Source organism: Mustela nivalis (assembly GCF_964662115.1).
Source record: "Mustela nivalis genome assembly, chromosome: 6".
NCBI classification, from domain to species: Eukaryota; Metazoa; Chordata; class Mammalia; order Carnivora; family Mustelidae; genus Mustela; species Mustela nivalis.
Window position 1 is genome coordinate 114,968,888 of NC_139025.1, and position 12,694 is coordinate 114,981,581.

The 12,694-nt window shown below is 47.6% G+C and overlaps 1 protein-coding gene across 6 annotated transcripts in view; it reads left to right on the forward strand.

Moving 5' to 3' along the window:
• Window positions 1-11,690, forward strand: part of BBS4 (Bardet-Biedl syndrome 4) — a 54,864-nt gene extending 43,174 nt beyond the window's left edge. For all 6 annotated transcript variants that reach the window (XM_082735777.1, XM_082735780.1, XM_082735778.1 and 3 more), the window contains 10 exons: window positions 453-506; window positions 1,839-1,966; window positions 4,487-4,541; window positions 5,531-5,599; window positions 6,574-6,726; window positions 6,826-6,997; window positions 8,698-8,767; window positions 9,347-9,488; window positions 10,028-10,229; window positions 10,735-11,690. In XM_082735777.1, the coding sequence (XP_082591903.1) occupies window positions 453-506; window positions 1,839-1,966; window positions 4,487-4,541; window positions 5,531-5,599; window positions 6,574-6,726; window positions 6,826-6,997; window positions 8,698-8,767; window positions 9,347-9,488; window positions 10,028-10,229; window positions 10,735-10,844 (1,155 nt within the window). In that variant the 3' untranslated portion in view covers window positions 10,845-11,690. The remainder of the gene's footprint in view (window positions 1-452; window positions 507-1,838; window positions 1,967-4,486; window positions 4,542-5,530; window positions 5,600-6,573; window positions 6,727-6,825; window positions 6,998-8,697; window positions 8,768-9,346; window positions 9,489-10,027; window positions 10,230-10,734) is intronic.
• The last annotated feature ends 1,004 nt before the right edge of the window (window positions 11,691-12,694 follow it).

Genomic DNA, 12,694 nt, shown 5'->3' on the forward strand with positions numbered 1-12,694 from the left:
ATCACCTCGTCAAGTCCCAGATTCCTAGGAGAAGGAATCTGGTCGGCACACCAATGTGTGCATGTGCGCACGCGCTCACACACACACACACACACACACACACACACACACCTTTCATGGGTGGGAGCAGGAGCTGTGGGCAGTCTCTTCGGAGAAGAGGGCAGGGGGCAGCTCTTAGAGAAGAAAGGCCTAGGGCTGCGTATGTATCGCTAGGATCCAGGAAGATCACCTGTTTATTCTGCTTTTATCTCTTATAAACTGAGTTTTTAATATTAACCCATTTTGTAGAATTAAATGTATCTAAGTACGAAATCTAGTAAAAGAACTAACTATAGTGCCATTTAAAATGTCAGTTTTGCTGGACAGTAATAGTCCCTAGATGCCTATTGTATCACTCTGTTAGTAACTGTGGAGTTTCACACCTATGCTGTTTTACTTTCTTTTGTGTGTAGGAGATCTGTCACAATCTGGGAGTCTGCTACATTTATCTGAAACAGTTCAGTAAGGTAATGTGTGGGAATGGTGGTGGCAGTTGAGCGCCGAGCTGGGGCGCCCACCAAGGGGTCGCCTGTTGCAGGGGCGCCGTCGCTCGCGGTGTAGTACTCCTGAGAAGTGCTTGTAGAGATTTTGGCAGCCAAAATTGAAAGTGCCATACGTTTATCCCCATACTTATTCTCATTTTTCATCCATCTGTTTTTCCAGGTTTTTTTTTTCATTTCTGATTTTAGCAAGAAAATGACAAACTCTAGAAATATTATGAGGGAATGGCAATCGAATCACTTCTCTCCCCTCTTCTCTTCTATCCCTAGTGTGATTTTCCAGTATAGAAACAAATGTTCAGTAAAACTTAGATATCAAAAGTGAACCCTTTGGTCTTAAAAATGTAATCATGATTGTGTGAGCTATCTTACTGTCTGACAGCAAATGATTTCAGTTTTTAAGATTACTGGAAATGAATTTAAGTTTTAAGTGGATTTGATTTCTGACAGTTACCATTTTTAATGTTACTTTCCATCTAAGAACTTATATTTTTTGTGGGTCTCCTTGTTTCCTGAGCAGATCCACAGTGTTACATGCTTGCTTAGGAGTGTTTTCTCCTCAGAGAATATTCCAAGCAAGTACATTTCTATTCATAGGATTATTCTGAGCCAGGGGAGAGGTGGGATTAGTCTTTGGTCAGACCTGTACTGATTAGGAGAATTATATTTAGATTTTACTGTAAGGCTGACAGAGCAAATATAATACTTGACATTGATGTAAATACTTGTTGAATCAAATAATGACTTAAATTCTTTTAGTCATAGATTAGGATAATCTTCCAGAGCAAGGGGTTTGTTTTGTTAGCTCTGGTATCCCTACCTAGAATAGGTACTGAATGGATACATGTTGAATGAATAAATGAGAACAGTCCTTTCATTCATTTATCAAAATACTGGTGAGGAAAATGAGGTCCACCCAGGGGAAGGTTGTGGAGTTGGCCAGCGGTGCAGCTGGGATGGAGTTCGGGGCAGTGTTCTATTCTGTACTCTGACACTCCTTTGAATTAGGAAGTATGAGTCATGGGTGTGGGTATCAAGAAGCAGAAGACACTCAGAAAGGTTAGTCATCTTGTATAAAAAACTCTCCCTCATGGCTCCAAAGGCAGACACCTCATGTTGCCAGCTGTCCTGTCAGCAAGCGGTTTTGGTATGTTTTAGGGGTTTTGGGTAGTGGGAGCTGTCTGCTGAGATGTCATGTTCCTGCCTGAGTACAGGGGGAGCTCTTTCTGATAGCCACACCAAGCCATTGTCCTTTTGTGGTAGTGATTTGGTTCTCTTTACTCCCATCAATCTTGTCAGGCACAAGAGCAGCTGCACAATGCCCTCCATCTTAACAGGCACGATCTGACTTACATAATGCTGGGGAAGATCCACTTGCTAGAGGGGGACTTGGACAAGGCCATCGAAATCTACAAGAAGGCAGTAGAGTAAGTGTGTCTGTTTTCTTTAAGGTGATGAGAAAATCAATGGGAGCAGACCTAGGAACCCCCAAGCTTAAGACTGAGTATGGGTTACTGTGATGGATTCCTAATTATGTAAGTTAGAGTAAAACTCGAGCTAAGGTTCGAAGCTCCCAGAGGCTTGCTTACATAAAGAAGGCGTTTGTTTCTCACCTGTCAGTCTGGCTAGTCTGCCTAGCTGGACAGCTTTGCTCCACAAGATCAATCCGGGATCCAACATTCCTCCAATTGTTGCCTTCACCTGTATGGTTGAAGCTACTTAAGGTAGATCCATGGTCCAGGCTGTGGTGAGGGGCGGTGGTAGAGGAAACCACTGAGTTAGCAGCTCAGACTATCTTAATGGTTCAGAAGTTGCACACCTCATTCCTGCTCATATACCATGGTTCATGAGGTAAGGCGGCCACTAGCTTCAAGGGAGGTGGGTACACATGTGCGTAGGAGGAAGGAGCGGATAGATTTTGCAGTCAGCTGGTAGTCTGCCATTGTGGTTTTAAACTTTATAGCAGATCTTGTTTCCAGAGACACTGGGGTCAGAAATCTCTTGATTCACTAATAAACATCACTGGGGTCAGAAATCTCTTGATTGACTAATAAACATGTGGCCTTTATTAGCATGAGACCAATATCTTGTTTTTGTTTTTGTTTTTTTTTGTAAACATCATGAGGGTAGGCCAAATCCCTGTTGATAATGGAATGGACTCCTTTTCCAGGATGGTGTTCAATGTTTCTTCTCTAGGGACACATACTGTTTGTCTTGTCTTTTTCTTTTTCTTTTCTTTTTTTTTTTATTTTTTTTATTTTTTTTTGTCTTTTCTTTTTTGTATAGGGTCGTTTGTTTTGTCACTTAACAGGATGTGTGGCCACAGTGTGTAATTCCTGATAATAAGTCTCTGAACTAAACTTAGGATTCTGTTAGTTACCTTTGTTTTCTACCATAGCAGTCACTTTTCTGATCATACCAGTTGCAACACTCTTCTGAATTTTTTTCAACCACATTTTGTGTCTAAAAAGATAAAAATCCCTTGGTTTGGGGCATGTGTGTGGATCAGTTGGTTAACTCATAATTTCGGCTCAGGTCATGATCTCACGGTTGTGAGATGAAGCCTCTCGTTGGGCTCCCCACTCAGCAGGCAGCCTGCTTGAGAGTCTCTCTCTTCCTCTGTCCCTCTCCACTCTGTGCTCTCTCTCTCTCTCTCCTTTTCTTTAACAAATGACTTGATTTGTTATGCTACAAAAGATTTGTCAGCAAGAGGCTAAGTTTACAGGGACAAGTAGGAAGGAGCTCCTGTAGCATATTTTAAGCTTCTATGGTGCTGGATGGAAGTCTTGATCCCCAACTTCTGCCTTTTAAGGTTGTCTCTTCGAGATTAGCTCACAGAAATCTGGAGGGTGTCATTCTTCCAGGGGCTCATCAAGGACTTAAGTCAATAAAATTCCCAAGGGAAAAAGGGGACAGCTGAACATCTGGAACATCGCTGAGAATGGAGACCATTGCTTATGACCCATTGCTATAGAGACAGTAGTCACATTTTGGTGGGGACCAAGGGGGCTGCCACCAAAATCAAAGAAGTTACATAATTGGTTTGTGGGAGGGAGGTGATCAAAGTGGATATTTGCTGTGGCAGAAAGTGAAGGGCAGATACTCGATTGAACTGAGTAAGCCCTGGCCAGCTCAGGCGCCTGCTGGCTGGGGCTTTGGCCCCTCTGGTCTGATATCCCCCTAGGTAACCAGTGCCCCACTCATTCCTTATAAGCAGGAGGTGCTGCTCCTTGCCTTTTGGCATTTTCACTGTTGAAACTGCTGATGGTCCTACAGACAGAACAGCTCAGCTCAGTGTGGCTTAGGTTTTATGACAAAGGCAAGGATCAGTGAGGGACTGGGGAAGCAAATCATCTTTTACTTAAGTCAGTGTTTACTCTCCAAAGCCAAAGGCTAATTTTTTTCCTTGAGCTGGTTTGTATTTTCCTTCTTTTTTTAGTTTGGTTGTTTAGTATGGCTTTTTGTTTAATGTGGAGAGCAGAGCATTAGGGCCACTGGGATGTTAAACACACAGAAAACTGCTGGCATTGTCAGTACAGTGAGGCCAGAAAAACAAAACCACAATCGCCGCCCCCAAACCTATGAGAGGGAACTGGCTACAACTGTGTGTTTCAGACGGACTTGATTCGTGGAGCGTCAGTCTTGAATTGTGTCAGTATAATCAGGATAGTCACAGCGAATATTCCATAGGTGGTTCTTAGGACTTTGGCCCTGACAAAGGAGTCTGGATTCTAAGTCCTGTTTCTTTCTTGCTGAGCAGTCGGTCTTGTAGCTGGGGTTGAGAGGACCGACTTTTGAAGGAAATTCCCAAATCAGCTTCAGGAATTTTCGTGGGGAGCAGAAGGTGCCAGGGTGACTCCAGGTGCGGCGTCAGCGGGCAGGGGTCTTGGTGTGTTATACGCATCTTGTTTTCCTCTGAGCACTCCGTGTGGGTCCATGTGTTGCAGGTTCTCGCCAGAAAATACGGAACTTCTCACAACTTTAGGACTACTCTATTTACAGGTAATGAGATCTCTATTTATGTTAGAAATGCTTTTGGATTTGTATGGATTGTGGCATCCCTGTGCTTTGTTTTTACTTTAACACATTCTGCTGAAGGTCGTAGGAAGCGCATGAACCTCCGTCTCCGCATTTGATACTGTTTGCTAAAGGAATCACTTTTCTGCATTCGAATCAGGCAAATCAGTTTGTTCGAGGCTACTGCCATTGTAATTCTTACACATGTAAGGAAAGGGTAGAGCAGAGAACTGGTGGAGGGTGGGGAGCTGGCATGTGTTCCGGCAGGAGAAGCTGGGAGGCAGGTGAACACCTGCAGGGCTGGGGCTAGAGGCCACTTACCTTGCTGCCTCTGCCCACCAGGTCCTCTGGGAAAGAGGCGGCAAAGCATTGTCTAGAATAAGAAATCTCCTCTACCCTCCGCATTTCCCCACGTGAATGGCTTTTTTATTTTTTTATTACTTTTTTTATTATTTTTTTTATAGTGCCTCCACTTCTCTGTACCAGCCTGCAGCCTGGTGGGGACCCCTGAGGCTCTTGCCCTGTCTCACCCACTCCATGCTCCTCCAGTTCTCTGCTCAGCTGCCGACACAGCCCCCCCCCCCCCACCGCTCTGCCTCTGGGGTGGCCTTTCCATCTTTTGTTTTTCTTGAAAAGGAATCAGGAGCTTAACCCCGGACATTCCTAGCTTTGGCTTGGAGGCTGCCCCCCCCCCCCCCCCCCGCCACACCCCACCAGGGATTGAGGCTCACCGGCCCATTTCCTGCCAGGGAAGCGTTGTTGTGGAACACCGGAGTGCACCAGAGGCGGCTCTGGCGCATAGATACTTTGACCTTCAGGGACAAATCAACAAATAGTTTTTTTTTTAAGCTGGTATCTGTAGCTCTTTTTTTTTGCCATGACAACCAAAAAGCATGGGTGTCGCTGTTTGGGGTGTGGTTGGCCAGACTGCTATCTCCCCCCAATGTAATTCTCTGGTTTGCTTTTTCTCCAAGCTCGGCATTTACCAGAAGGCATTTGAACACCTTGGAAATGCACTGACTTACGACCCTACCAACTACAAGGTATTGTAGGCTGTCCAACCCCCGAGCCTTCACACAGCTGCTCCCACTGCTGCCAGAGGTGATCTGGCCCTAGAAAGCATTTTGGATACCTGAGAAATACCTGTTTCAAATTACAAACAGATATGGCCCTTCTTGATGAACATATGGTAACATACGGTAAAGTTCGTGCTCTGCTTATTTTCTATGAGCGCACATTTGCTGTCGCAGGCCTGTCGTGCAGACAGTGAAACTGTCACGCTGGTGAAGTCCTTGTGTTACTCAGGAAATGAGCAGAGTCTCCACACTGCTGTCCGAGGAGACTCTGGGGAAGTGACTTCTGGGTTCTTAATGAATTTGTGAGGACAACTCTTGCCCAGGTAGGACTTTGGGGCTGAGACTGTGCAGTGGATGAAAGTTGCGGAGGGAGATGCAGCAAAACAGGCTTTGAAGAAGGGTGCTGACCTGGCCTATCTTTTCCATCATGGGACGCATGGTAGGCTGAATCTGCCAGCGCCTGCCAGACCTTTCCTCCGAGAAATGAGAGGGGGGCGGGGCTGCGAAGGCCTCCGGCTGACCCCCCTGGGTGGTGCCAGAGGAGCTGGACCTTAAGTGGCCAGACAGCAGTTTCTGGGTTGTCTGGAGCATTTGGTGTACCAAGTAGGGGCCTGGGGAGCAGATGAAAGGCTGTTTCGCTGAAAGTGCCTTGACTCTGAAATACTGACTTCCTGGACTAGAAATAGGAACAAATGAGCCAGGGCAAGTCACTGACATTTTTTTTCTTTTCTTTTTCTTTACTGTGCCAAAGAAAGCCAGGGGGCACAGGGACATTCCTCCCAAGCATCTGTCCCGAGAGCCTGAATATATTTTCTATGTCCTGGAAGAAGTGTGGAGTCCTGTCCTTGCTGATGGGCCTGCTGAGTACACCCAGAACCACCACTTCACTGCGAAAGGCTTTGGGGAATGGCTCAATTACCAGCTTTTCATGTTGTTTTCAGGCCATCTTGGCGGCAGGCAGCATGATGCAGACCCATGGGGACTTTGATGTTGCCCTCACGAAATACAGAGTTGTAGCTTGTGCTGTTCCAGAAAGTCCTCCACTCTGGAATAACATTGGAATGTGTTTCTTTGGCAAGAAGAAATATGTGGCAGTGAGTGTCTCCCCATCTTCCTTGTTTGTGTTCATAGAGGCAGTTCCTGGGGCTGCCAGGCTTGTCCCCGCTGCTCATCGAGTACCCCTCTCCCTGCAGGCTATCAGCTGCCTGAAGCGAGCCAACTACTTGGCTCCCTTTGATTGGAAGATTCTGTATAATTTGGGCCTTGTCCATCTGACTATGCAGCAGTATGCGTCGGCTTTCCATTTCCTCAGCGCAGCCATCAATCTCCAGCCAAAGATGGGGGAGCTCTACATGCTCTTGGCTGGTAAGAGACATTTGTGGGGAGAGCCCCCCCTGTAGTCTGTGATGACGGAAAATGATCTAGAATTATACGAGGCCAGTGGTTATATGTCCCGTAGAAGCTATTGCCTCACAGATCCCATTGGAGCCTAGTTGAGTGCCCTGGAGCTTGAAAAAAGACAGAATATCTGGTTTCTTCTAGCTTGGAGATGTTTCACTCAGAGACCAACAGGTTAAATCAAGATCATTCCTAGTTCATCTTTTACCAGTTGTTTTCCCTGACTGGACAGTTTATTTACAAATAGAGAGAGGGAGAAACAGAGTCCAACTAAGTTCCAGATACCACTGAGTGTTAACAGTTTGGGCTTTAGGAAGGGTCCTCCTTCCACTACGTACTGGTTAGAACTCACAGTAGAGAGGGAGGATCACGTAATTAAATAACCAATGAATATTAAGTATTGGTTTTATTATCATTACATAATTGGTCTGTTGTTATTTAATTACTAATATTCTTTCTGGGGGTATTTCTCCACATACAAGACTTACTAAATGTAAGCCCAAAAGCATTTTCCATATTCTCACTGACAGTGTGGTCTTCTGGTGATTTTTTTTTAAAAAGACTTTTATTTATTTATTTGACAGAGATCACAAGTAGGCAGAGAGGCCGGCAGGGGGTGGGGGGAGCAGGCTCCCTGCTAGCACAGAGCCCCATAGGGGCTTAATTCCAGGACCTGGGATAATGACCTGAGCGGAGGGCAGAGGCTTTAACCCTCTGAGCCACCCAAGCGCCCCCTGGTGGGTTTTTAAAAATCATTATTGTGGGGTTTCCTCTTTTTTATAAGAGGAAGGTTGCCAAAGCAAATTGAATGGTTCACTGTGGGTTGCCTGAATACTAAGCGAGCTCCATTCTGATGGGGATGCAGGAATGGGAACAGACAGCCCTACTGTAAGGCACGAGCAGCATTTCTGACTTCACAAAGTAGAATTCACTGGCACAGTGTGGCCGAGGAGCCGGGAGCAAGTCGTGCAGCCTGGAATGGCAGCGTGGGCGCAGCAGGTGTGTGTGGAGCGCAGTGAGGGGGTGGTCAGGAGAGATGGTCTGGGGCCACATCACAGATGGCATGAGTGGAATGCCTTTGGGTAAAGGACTTTGGCCTTTATTCTAGAGGCTGAGGTTTTCCAGCTGTATTCCTAGGCCTCTTTTGTGTTCAGTGGAAGTGAATGCAGGGCTGGTGGGGGAGTGGAGTGGGCCTGTCTTCCAGACAGCTGTTTCCTTTGTTTTATTGAACAGGCTTCCAGATAATACTGATTAAAAAGGAGATTGTGTTCTGTTGCCAAATGAAAGTTAAAGATCATGGTTATGGGTGATGGCAAACCAGTGAGGATTCTTGTCAGATGGTGACATGGGCAGCTTTGGGGCTGGTGGAGACACTGCTGTGGGGATAAAATGGCAAGCCTGAAACAACTTGCACCTTAACAAGGGCGGTGTCAGAAAAGAAAGTGCAACAAACAGGATTTGGAGGCCTCAGCCACTGCTGACTGTGGGGAGGGGTCGTTGAAGCCAATGACACAGGGGCATCCAGGCCAAGTGACAAGTGACTGCTAGTGGTGGCCCTAGGAGCTGATAGGGCAAAGGGGGGTAATAAATGAACAGTGGTCTTGAAACATTCCTTGTGTTTTCTCTGCTGGGCTTTTCAGTCACGGTGCCCACTTTCTCTGTTGCAGTGGCTCTGACGAACCTGGAAGATCCGGAGAATGCCAAGAGAGCCTACGCAGAAGCCGTCCGCCTGGACAAGTAAGCTGCTCTGTTGGGAGTGGTCGTGGGGGCGGGCTGGACTCTCCGAAACCACCAGGTGGCGCCACAGCCCCGGTGTTGATCTTGCTGCCTGGCTGCAGAAGGACGTGGGCCCTCAGCACGCTGTGGCGGCTCTGCTGGAACGGACACGGCCTCCAGCCCTGAGTCTGCAGTCAGGAGCCAGAGAAGGCGCTGGCAGTGGGCTTGGGCTGCTGACAGCCACGGGCTGGCTGGAATAGCAGATGAGGCTCTGAGCTTAGTTTGAGATAAACAACTCCCGGGATTCATTCCACCGGCAGTGGGCTCAGAAATCCCCTTTTCAAGCCTGCCCTGGTGGCCCTGTTGAGGGCTGGGACGTCAGACTTACTGCTCCCACTACCTCCTGCTTGGCTGGCTGGGCATTTACTTCCTTGATGCTTCTCCAGAGGCCCACACACACGTGTTCTCACCTTGCAGTAGAAGAGGGAAGTCTCTACTTAACCACTTTTTGTCAGTTTTTTTTTTTTGTACAATGAGGAGAATCTCTGAATGAGCACGGGTTGCAGATCCTAAGCCTCACAGAATCCCTGTTTGGCACAGGTGTAACCCCTTAGTAAACCTGAACTATGCCGTGCTGCTGTACAACCAGGGCAAGAAGAAGGGGGCCCTGGCCCAGTACCAGGAGATGGAGAAGAAAGTCAACCTGCTCAAGGACAGCAGCTCTCTGGAGTTTGACTCTGAGGTGTGTCTTTTATTAGCTCCGAGGCTGTCTGGGGACTTTTGAGTCAAGCCCAAATAATCCAGATACAAGGTATTCTAAAGGTTCATACCTGTTTTGGCTTTGATGTTCCTGGCAGCATGAAATCTTCAATTAGTCACAGCCTGAGGAGAACCCTTCCTAGAAGAAAATAGTAAGGGGAAATTCAGGCTGAGTTCTGTTATTGATAGAATACAACTGATTTGAGGTCTGTGTCTCTTTGCAGCTTCCTCCCACTTCCCCTCATTGGGAAAGGCATGAATTAGGCCCTATAACGTGCTGACCTTGAATCGTTGGGTTCTGAGATCCTGTATGCCTTCCCGTGCCGCCCACTAAAGGGGATCTGGATTCTCCGCTGTTGGAGAATGATTTCCATGCAATAAATACTGCCTCTCTCAAACCCTAGTATGGCAGACACGATTTCAGCTGAATACTCCCAGGTGGAGGGCCTCTGGGAAGCAGTAGGTAGGCTTGACTCTGCCAGTGATATCTGTGACTCTTTTTTCTTCCCACATGGGCACAAGATGGTAGAAATGGCCCAGAAACTGGGAGCTGCTCTCCAAGTCGGGGAGGCACTAGTCTGGACGAAACCAGTTAAAGATACCAAGCCAAAGCACCGAACCACTTCAGCCAGCAAAGCTGGTGGTTTCCAGCAGCCTCTGGGCTCTAATCAAGCTCTGGGCCAGGCGATGTCTTCAGCAGCTGCACACAGGAAGCTCCCCTCAGGTAGGAGGTGCCACACAGTTCATGGAGTCCTTCGGGGTACAAGCTGCATGGGCCGGCAGAGAGAGGACAGCTTTAAGGGAGGCTTACACTTTTCAGACTGAGAACACATCTAAGTTGCATTTCCTGGAAGGGGAAAAAAGCCATATATACTGGCCAACCTGGCACTTGCTTTCTTAAGGCAAGTTGTGCAGTGGGGAACAGTGACTGGCAGGCTCAGGTGAGTGGTTCAAACGCTGGGGCTTTACACTATTCAGGGTTAGCAATGCATGGCAGTATCAGTCGGCATGGGTCAGGTAACTGAAGGTGTATCTCATTGAGTCACTGAAGGCAAACTGGACTGTTGCTGTAATTCTTGGCTATGGCCTAACTTCCCAGCTGCAAAGATATGCCACAGTCCCACTGGTCCTAGAAGATACAGGGTTTCTTCTTGAAATTTGACAATAAAAATCATGATTTCCTCCCAAATTGTGGAAGTGGGAACTCAAGCTGCCTGTTCTGTTACCAGGTGCAGGAGGAGTCTCCCAGCTCTCAAAGCCACCATCTCTACCTCTGGAACCAGAGCCCACTACGGAAGCACATCCAACGGAAGCGTCAGCACAAATAAGAGAAAAATAGGAGCAGGATGACCCCAGAGTAGGGGTTTCTTTGGTGAGGATGTAGCAGATTAGGAAAGCTCCCATGACACAGGCAGCAAGGAGGCCAGCGTGGTCCTGGGCACCAGGTGTGTGTGACGATGATTGCAAGGGGCCTTTAGCCAATACAGCCTCCTGTTCGCCCTGTCAGCCTGGAAAGAGAATGGAGCCCGGACAGGTCCTTTAGGAATTAAGTGCAAGGCTCATGGCTGTGTGTGTGTAGCTCCAAATGCCAACAGGGCACATGATGCTTTATCTTTTGAAATGACTTGGGCCTCCTGGATGACTGACCCCATCCTCTGTGGAGAGAAAGTCCGAGGCAGACCCATGCCCAGGAACCCCGTTATGGCGAAGCCTCGGCTTAGCCAAGATGATCCTCAGGCTGTGGGGCTTGGCAGCCCTGAAGGCAAACACAAATCCTGGATTAGTAATCTAGCTCTGACAGTCTGAGGGGAAAAAATGATGAACAAACCTCTGTAAGTTGAGGCCCCAGCCTGTTGGCTCTCTGAGCTGCACCTGTCCAAGGGAATCCCGAACAAGTCCCCATGTCTTGTTCTTGAAAGAAGTCAGAGTGTGCAGAGAGCCAGATCATGTCGGTACAAGCAGCAGGAGTGAAGGGCTGGGCTGGTATCAGCACCAAGGATGAAAAGGGAAAAAAGAGCTTCTTAATTTTGATTTAAAACAATCAATGTTACCCCTGTCCAGATGCTATCAATACATCATCTAAACATTCTTTTTAGAATAAAGATTATGTATTATCATTCCTTTAGGGGAAAGTTGTTACTTAGGTGTAAAAAGAAGAAATCACAATAAAGCCTTTTTAAAAGAACCTGTGATTAGTCTCCTCTTCCCTATTTCCAAAAGTAGTTTGAAACTAGAGAAGGTACCTCGCGGCCAAGTTCGTGCTTAGGGCCAGCATAGCTTTTGCTGCTGCCCTGAGGGATGGTGGGCCAGCAGTTTGCATGAGGCCCAGTCCCTATTTTGCACTTAAGATGGCCTAAAATCACCAAAATTTGAAGGTGAGGATAGACCTACTGCCGAACTGAACTAAGGAGTTTTTTGTATCATGACTGGGTCTGTTTCGACATTGAGGCAGCAGCTACAAGAGCAGAAACCCCTGTGGTTCTTGGGTCTCAGAGATCCAGGGCAGCATAGCGGCGGCAAGGGTCCCTCGGCAAGTGTGTGGCAGACCCGTCCGTGGTCTATGTCTGTGCCACTGAGAAATCTCACCTCTGGCTCGATGCGGAGTCTGGTGTCCCTGTGACCGCAAGGTCTTGGTGAGAAGTAAAAGGGTATAAACTAAGAGGAGAGGGGACTCTGGGAGAGATTCAGGAGGTCAAGTCAACAAGAGTTGGGGGGGCTGGATGTAGCAGGTGAGAACAGACCATCGCGGGGGCACGTGCTGCTGGGGAAGAGTTACACAAACCAGAAAAGAGGAGCATCGTGGGGACGCAGGTGCAGGGTTGTGGAGTCTAGTTGTAGACATGTTTGCCTTCAAGACATCCAGAAGGTGATATCAGATACTGGGACAGCTAGATTTCAGGTGTGAAATCTGGCTTGAAGGAAAAGATGCAGGAGTAACTTGATTTGGGTGATCGCTGAAACCATATATTTGAAAGGAGTCCCCAGAAGAAAGCTAGGAACAAGAAGATGGGGTGGGGCGGGGGGGGGGGACCAAAAATGGGAAACCAGTATTTAAAGGGAGAAACAGAAGAGCTGACAAAGGAGACAGAAGCAAGTGACAGTGACTGAAGAGAAACCCAGGACAGTGGTGTCCGGGGAGGCCAGGGAAGGATGGGCTCAGGAAGGGATTGGTCTCCCTGACGGCTCCCA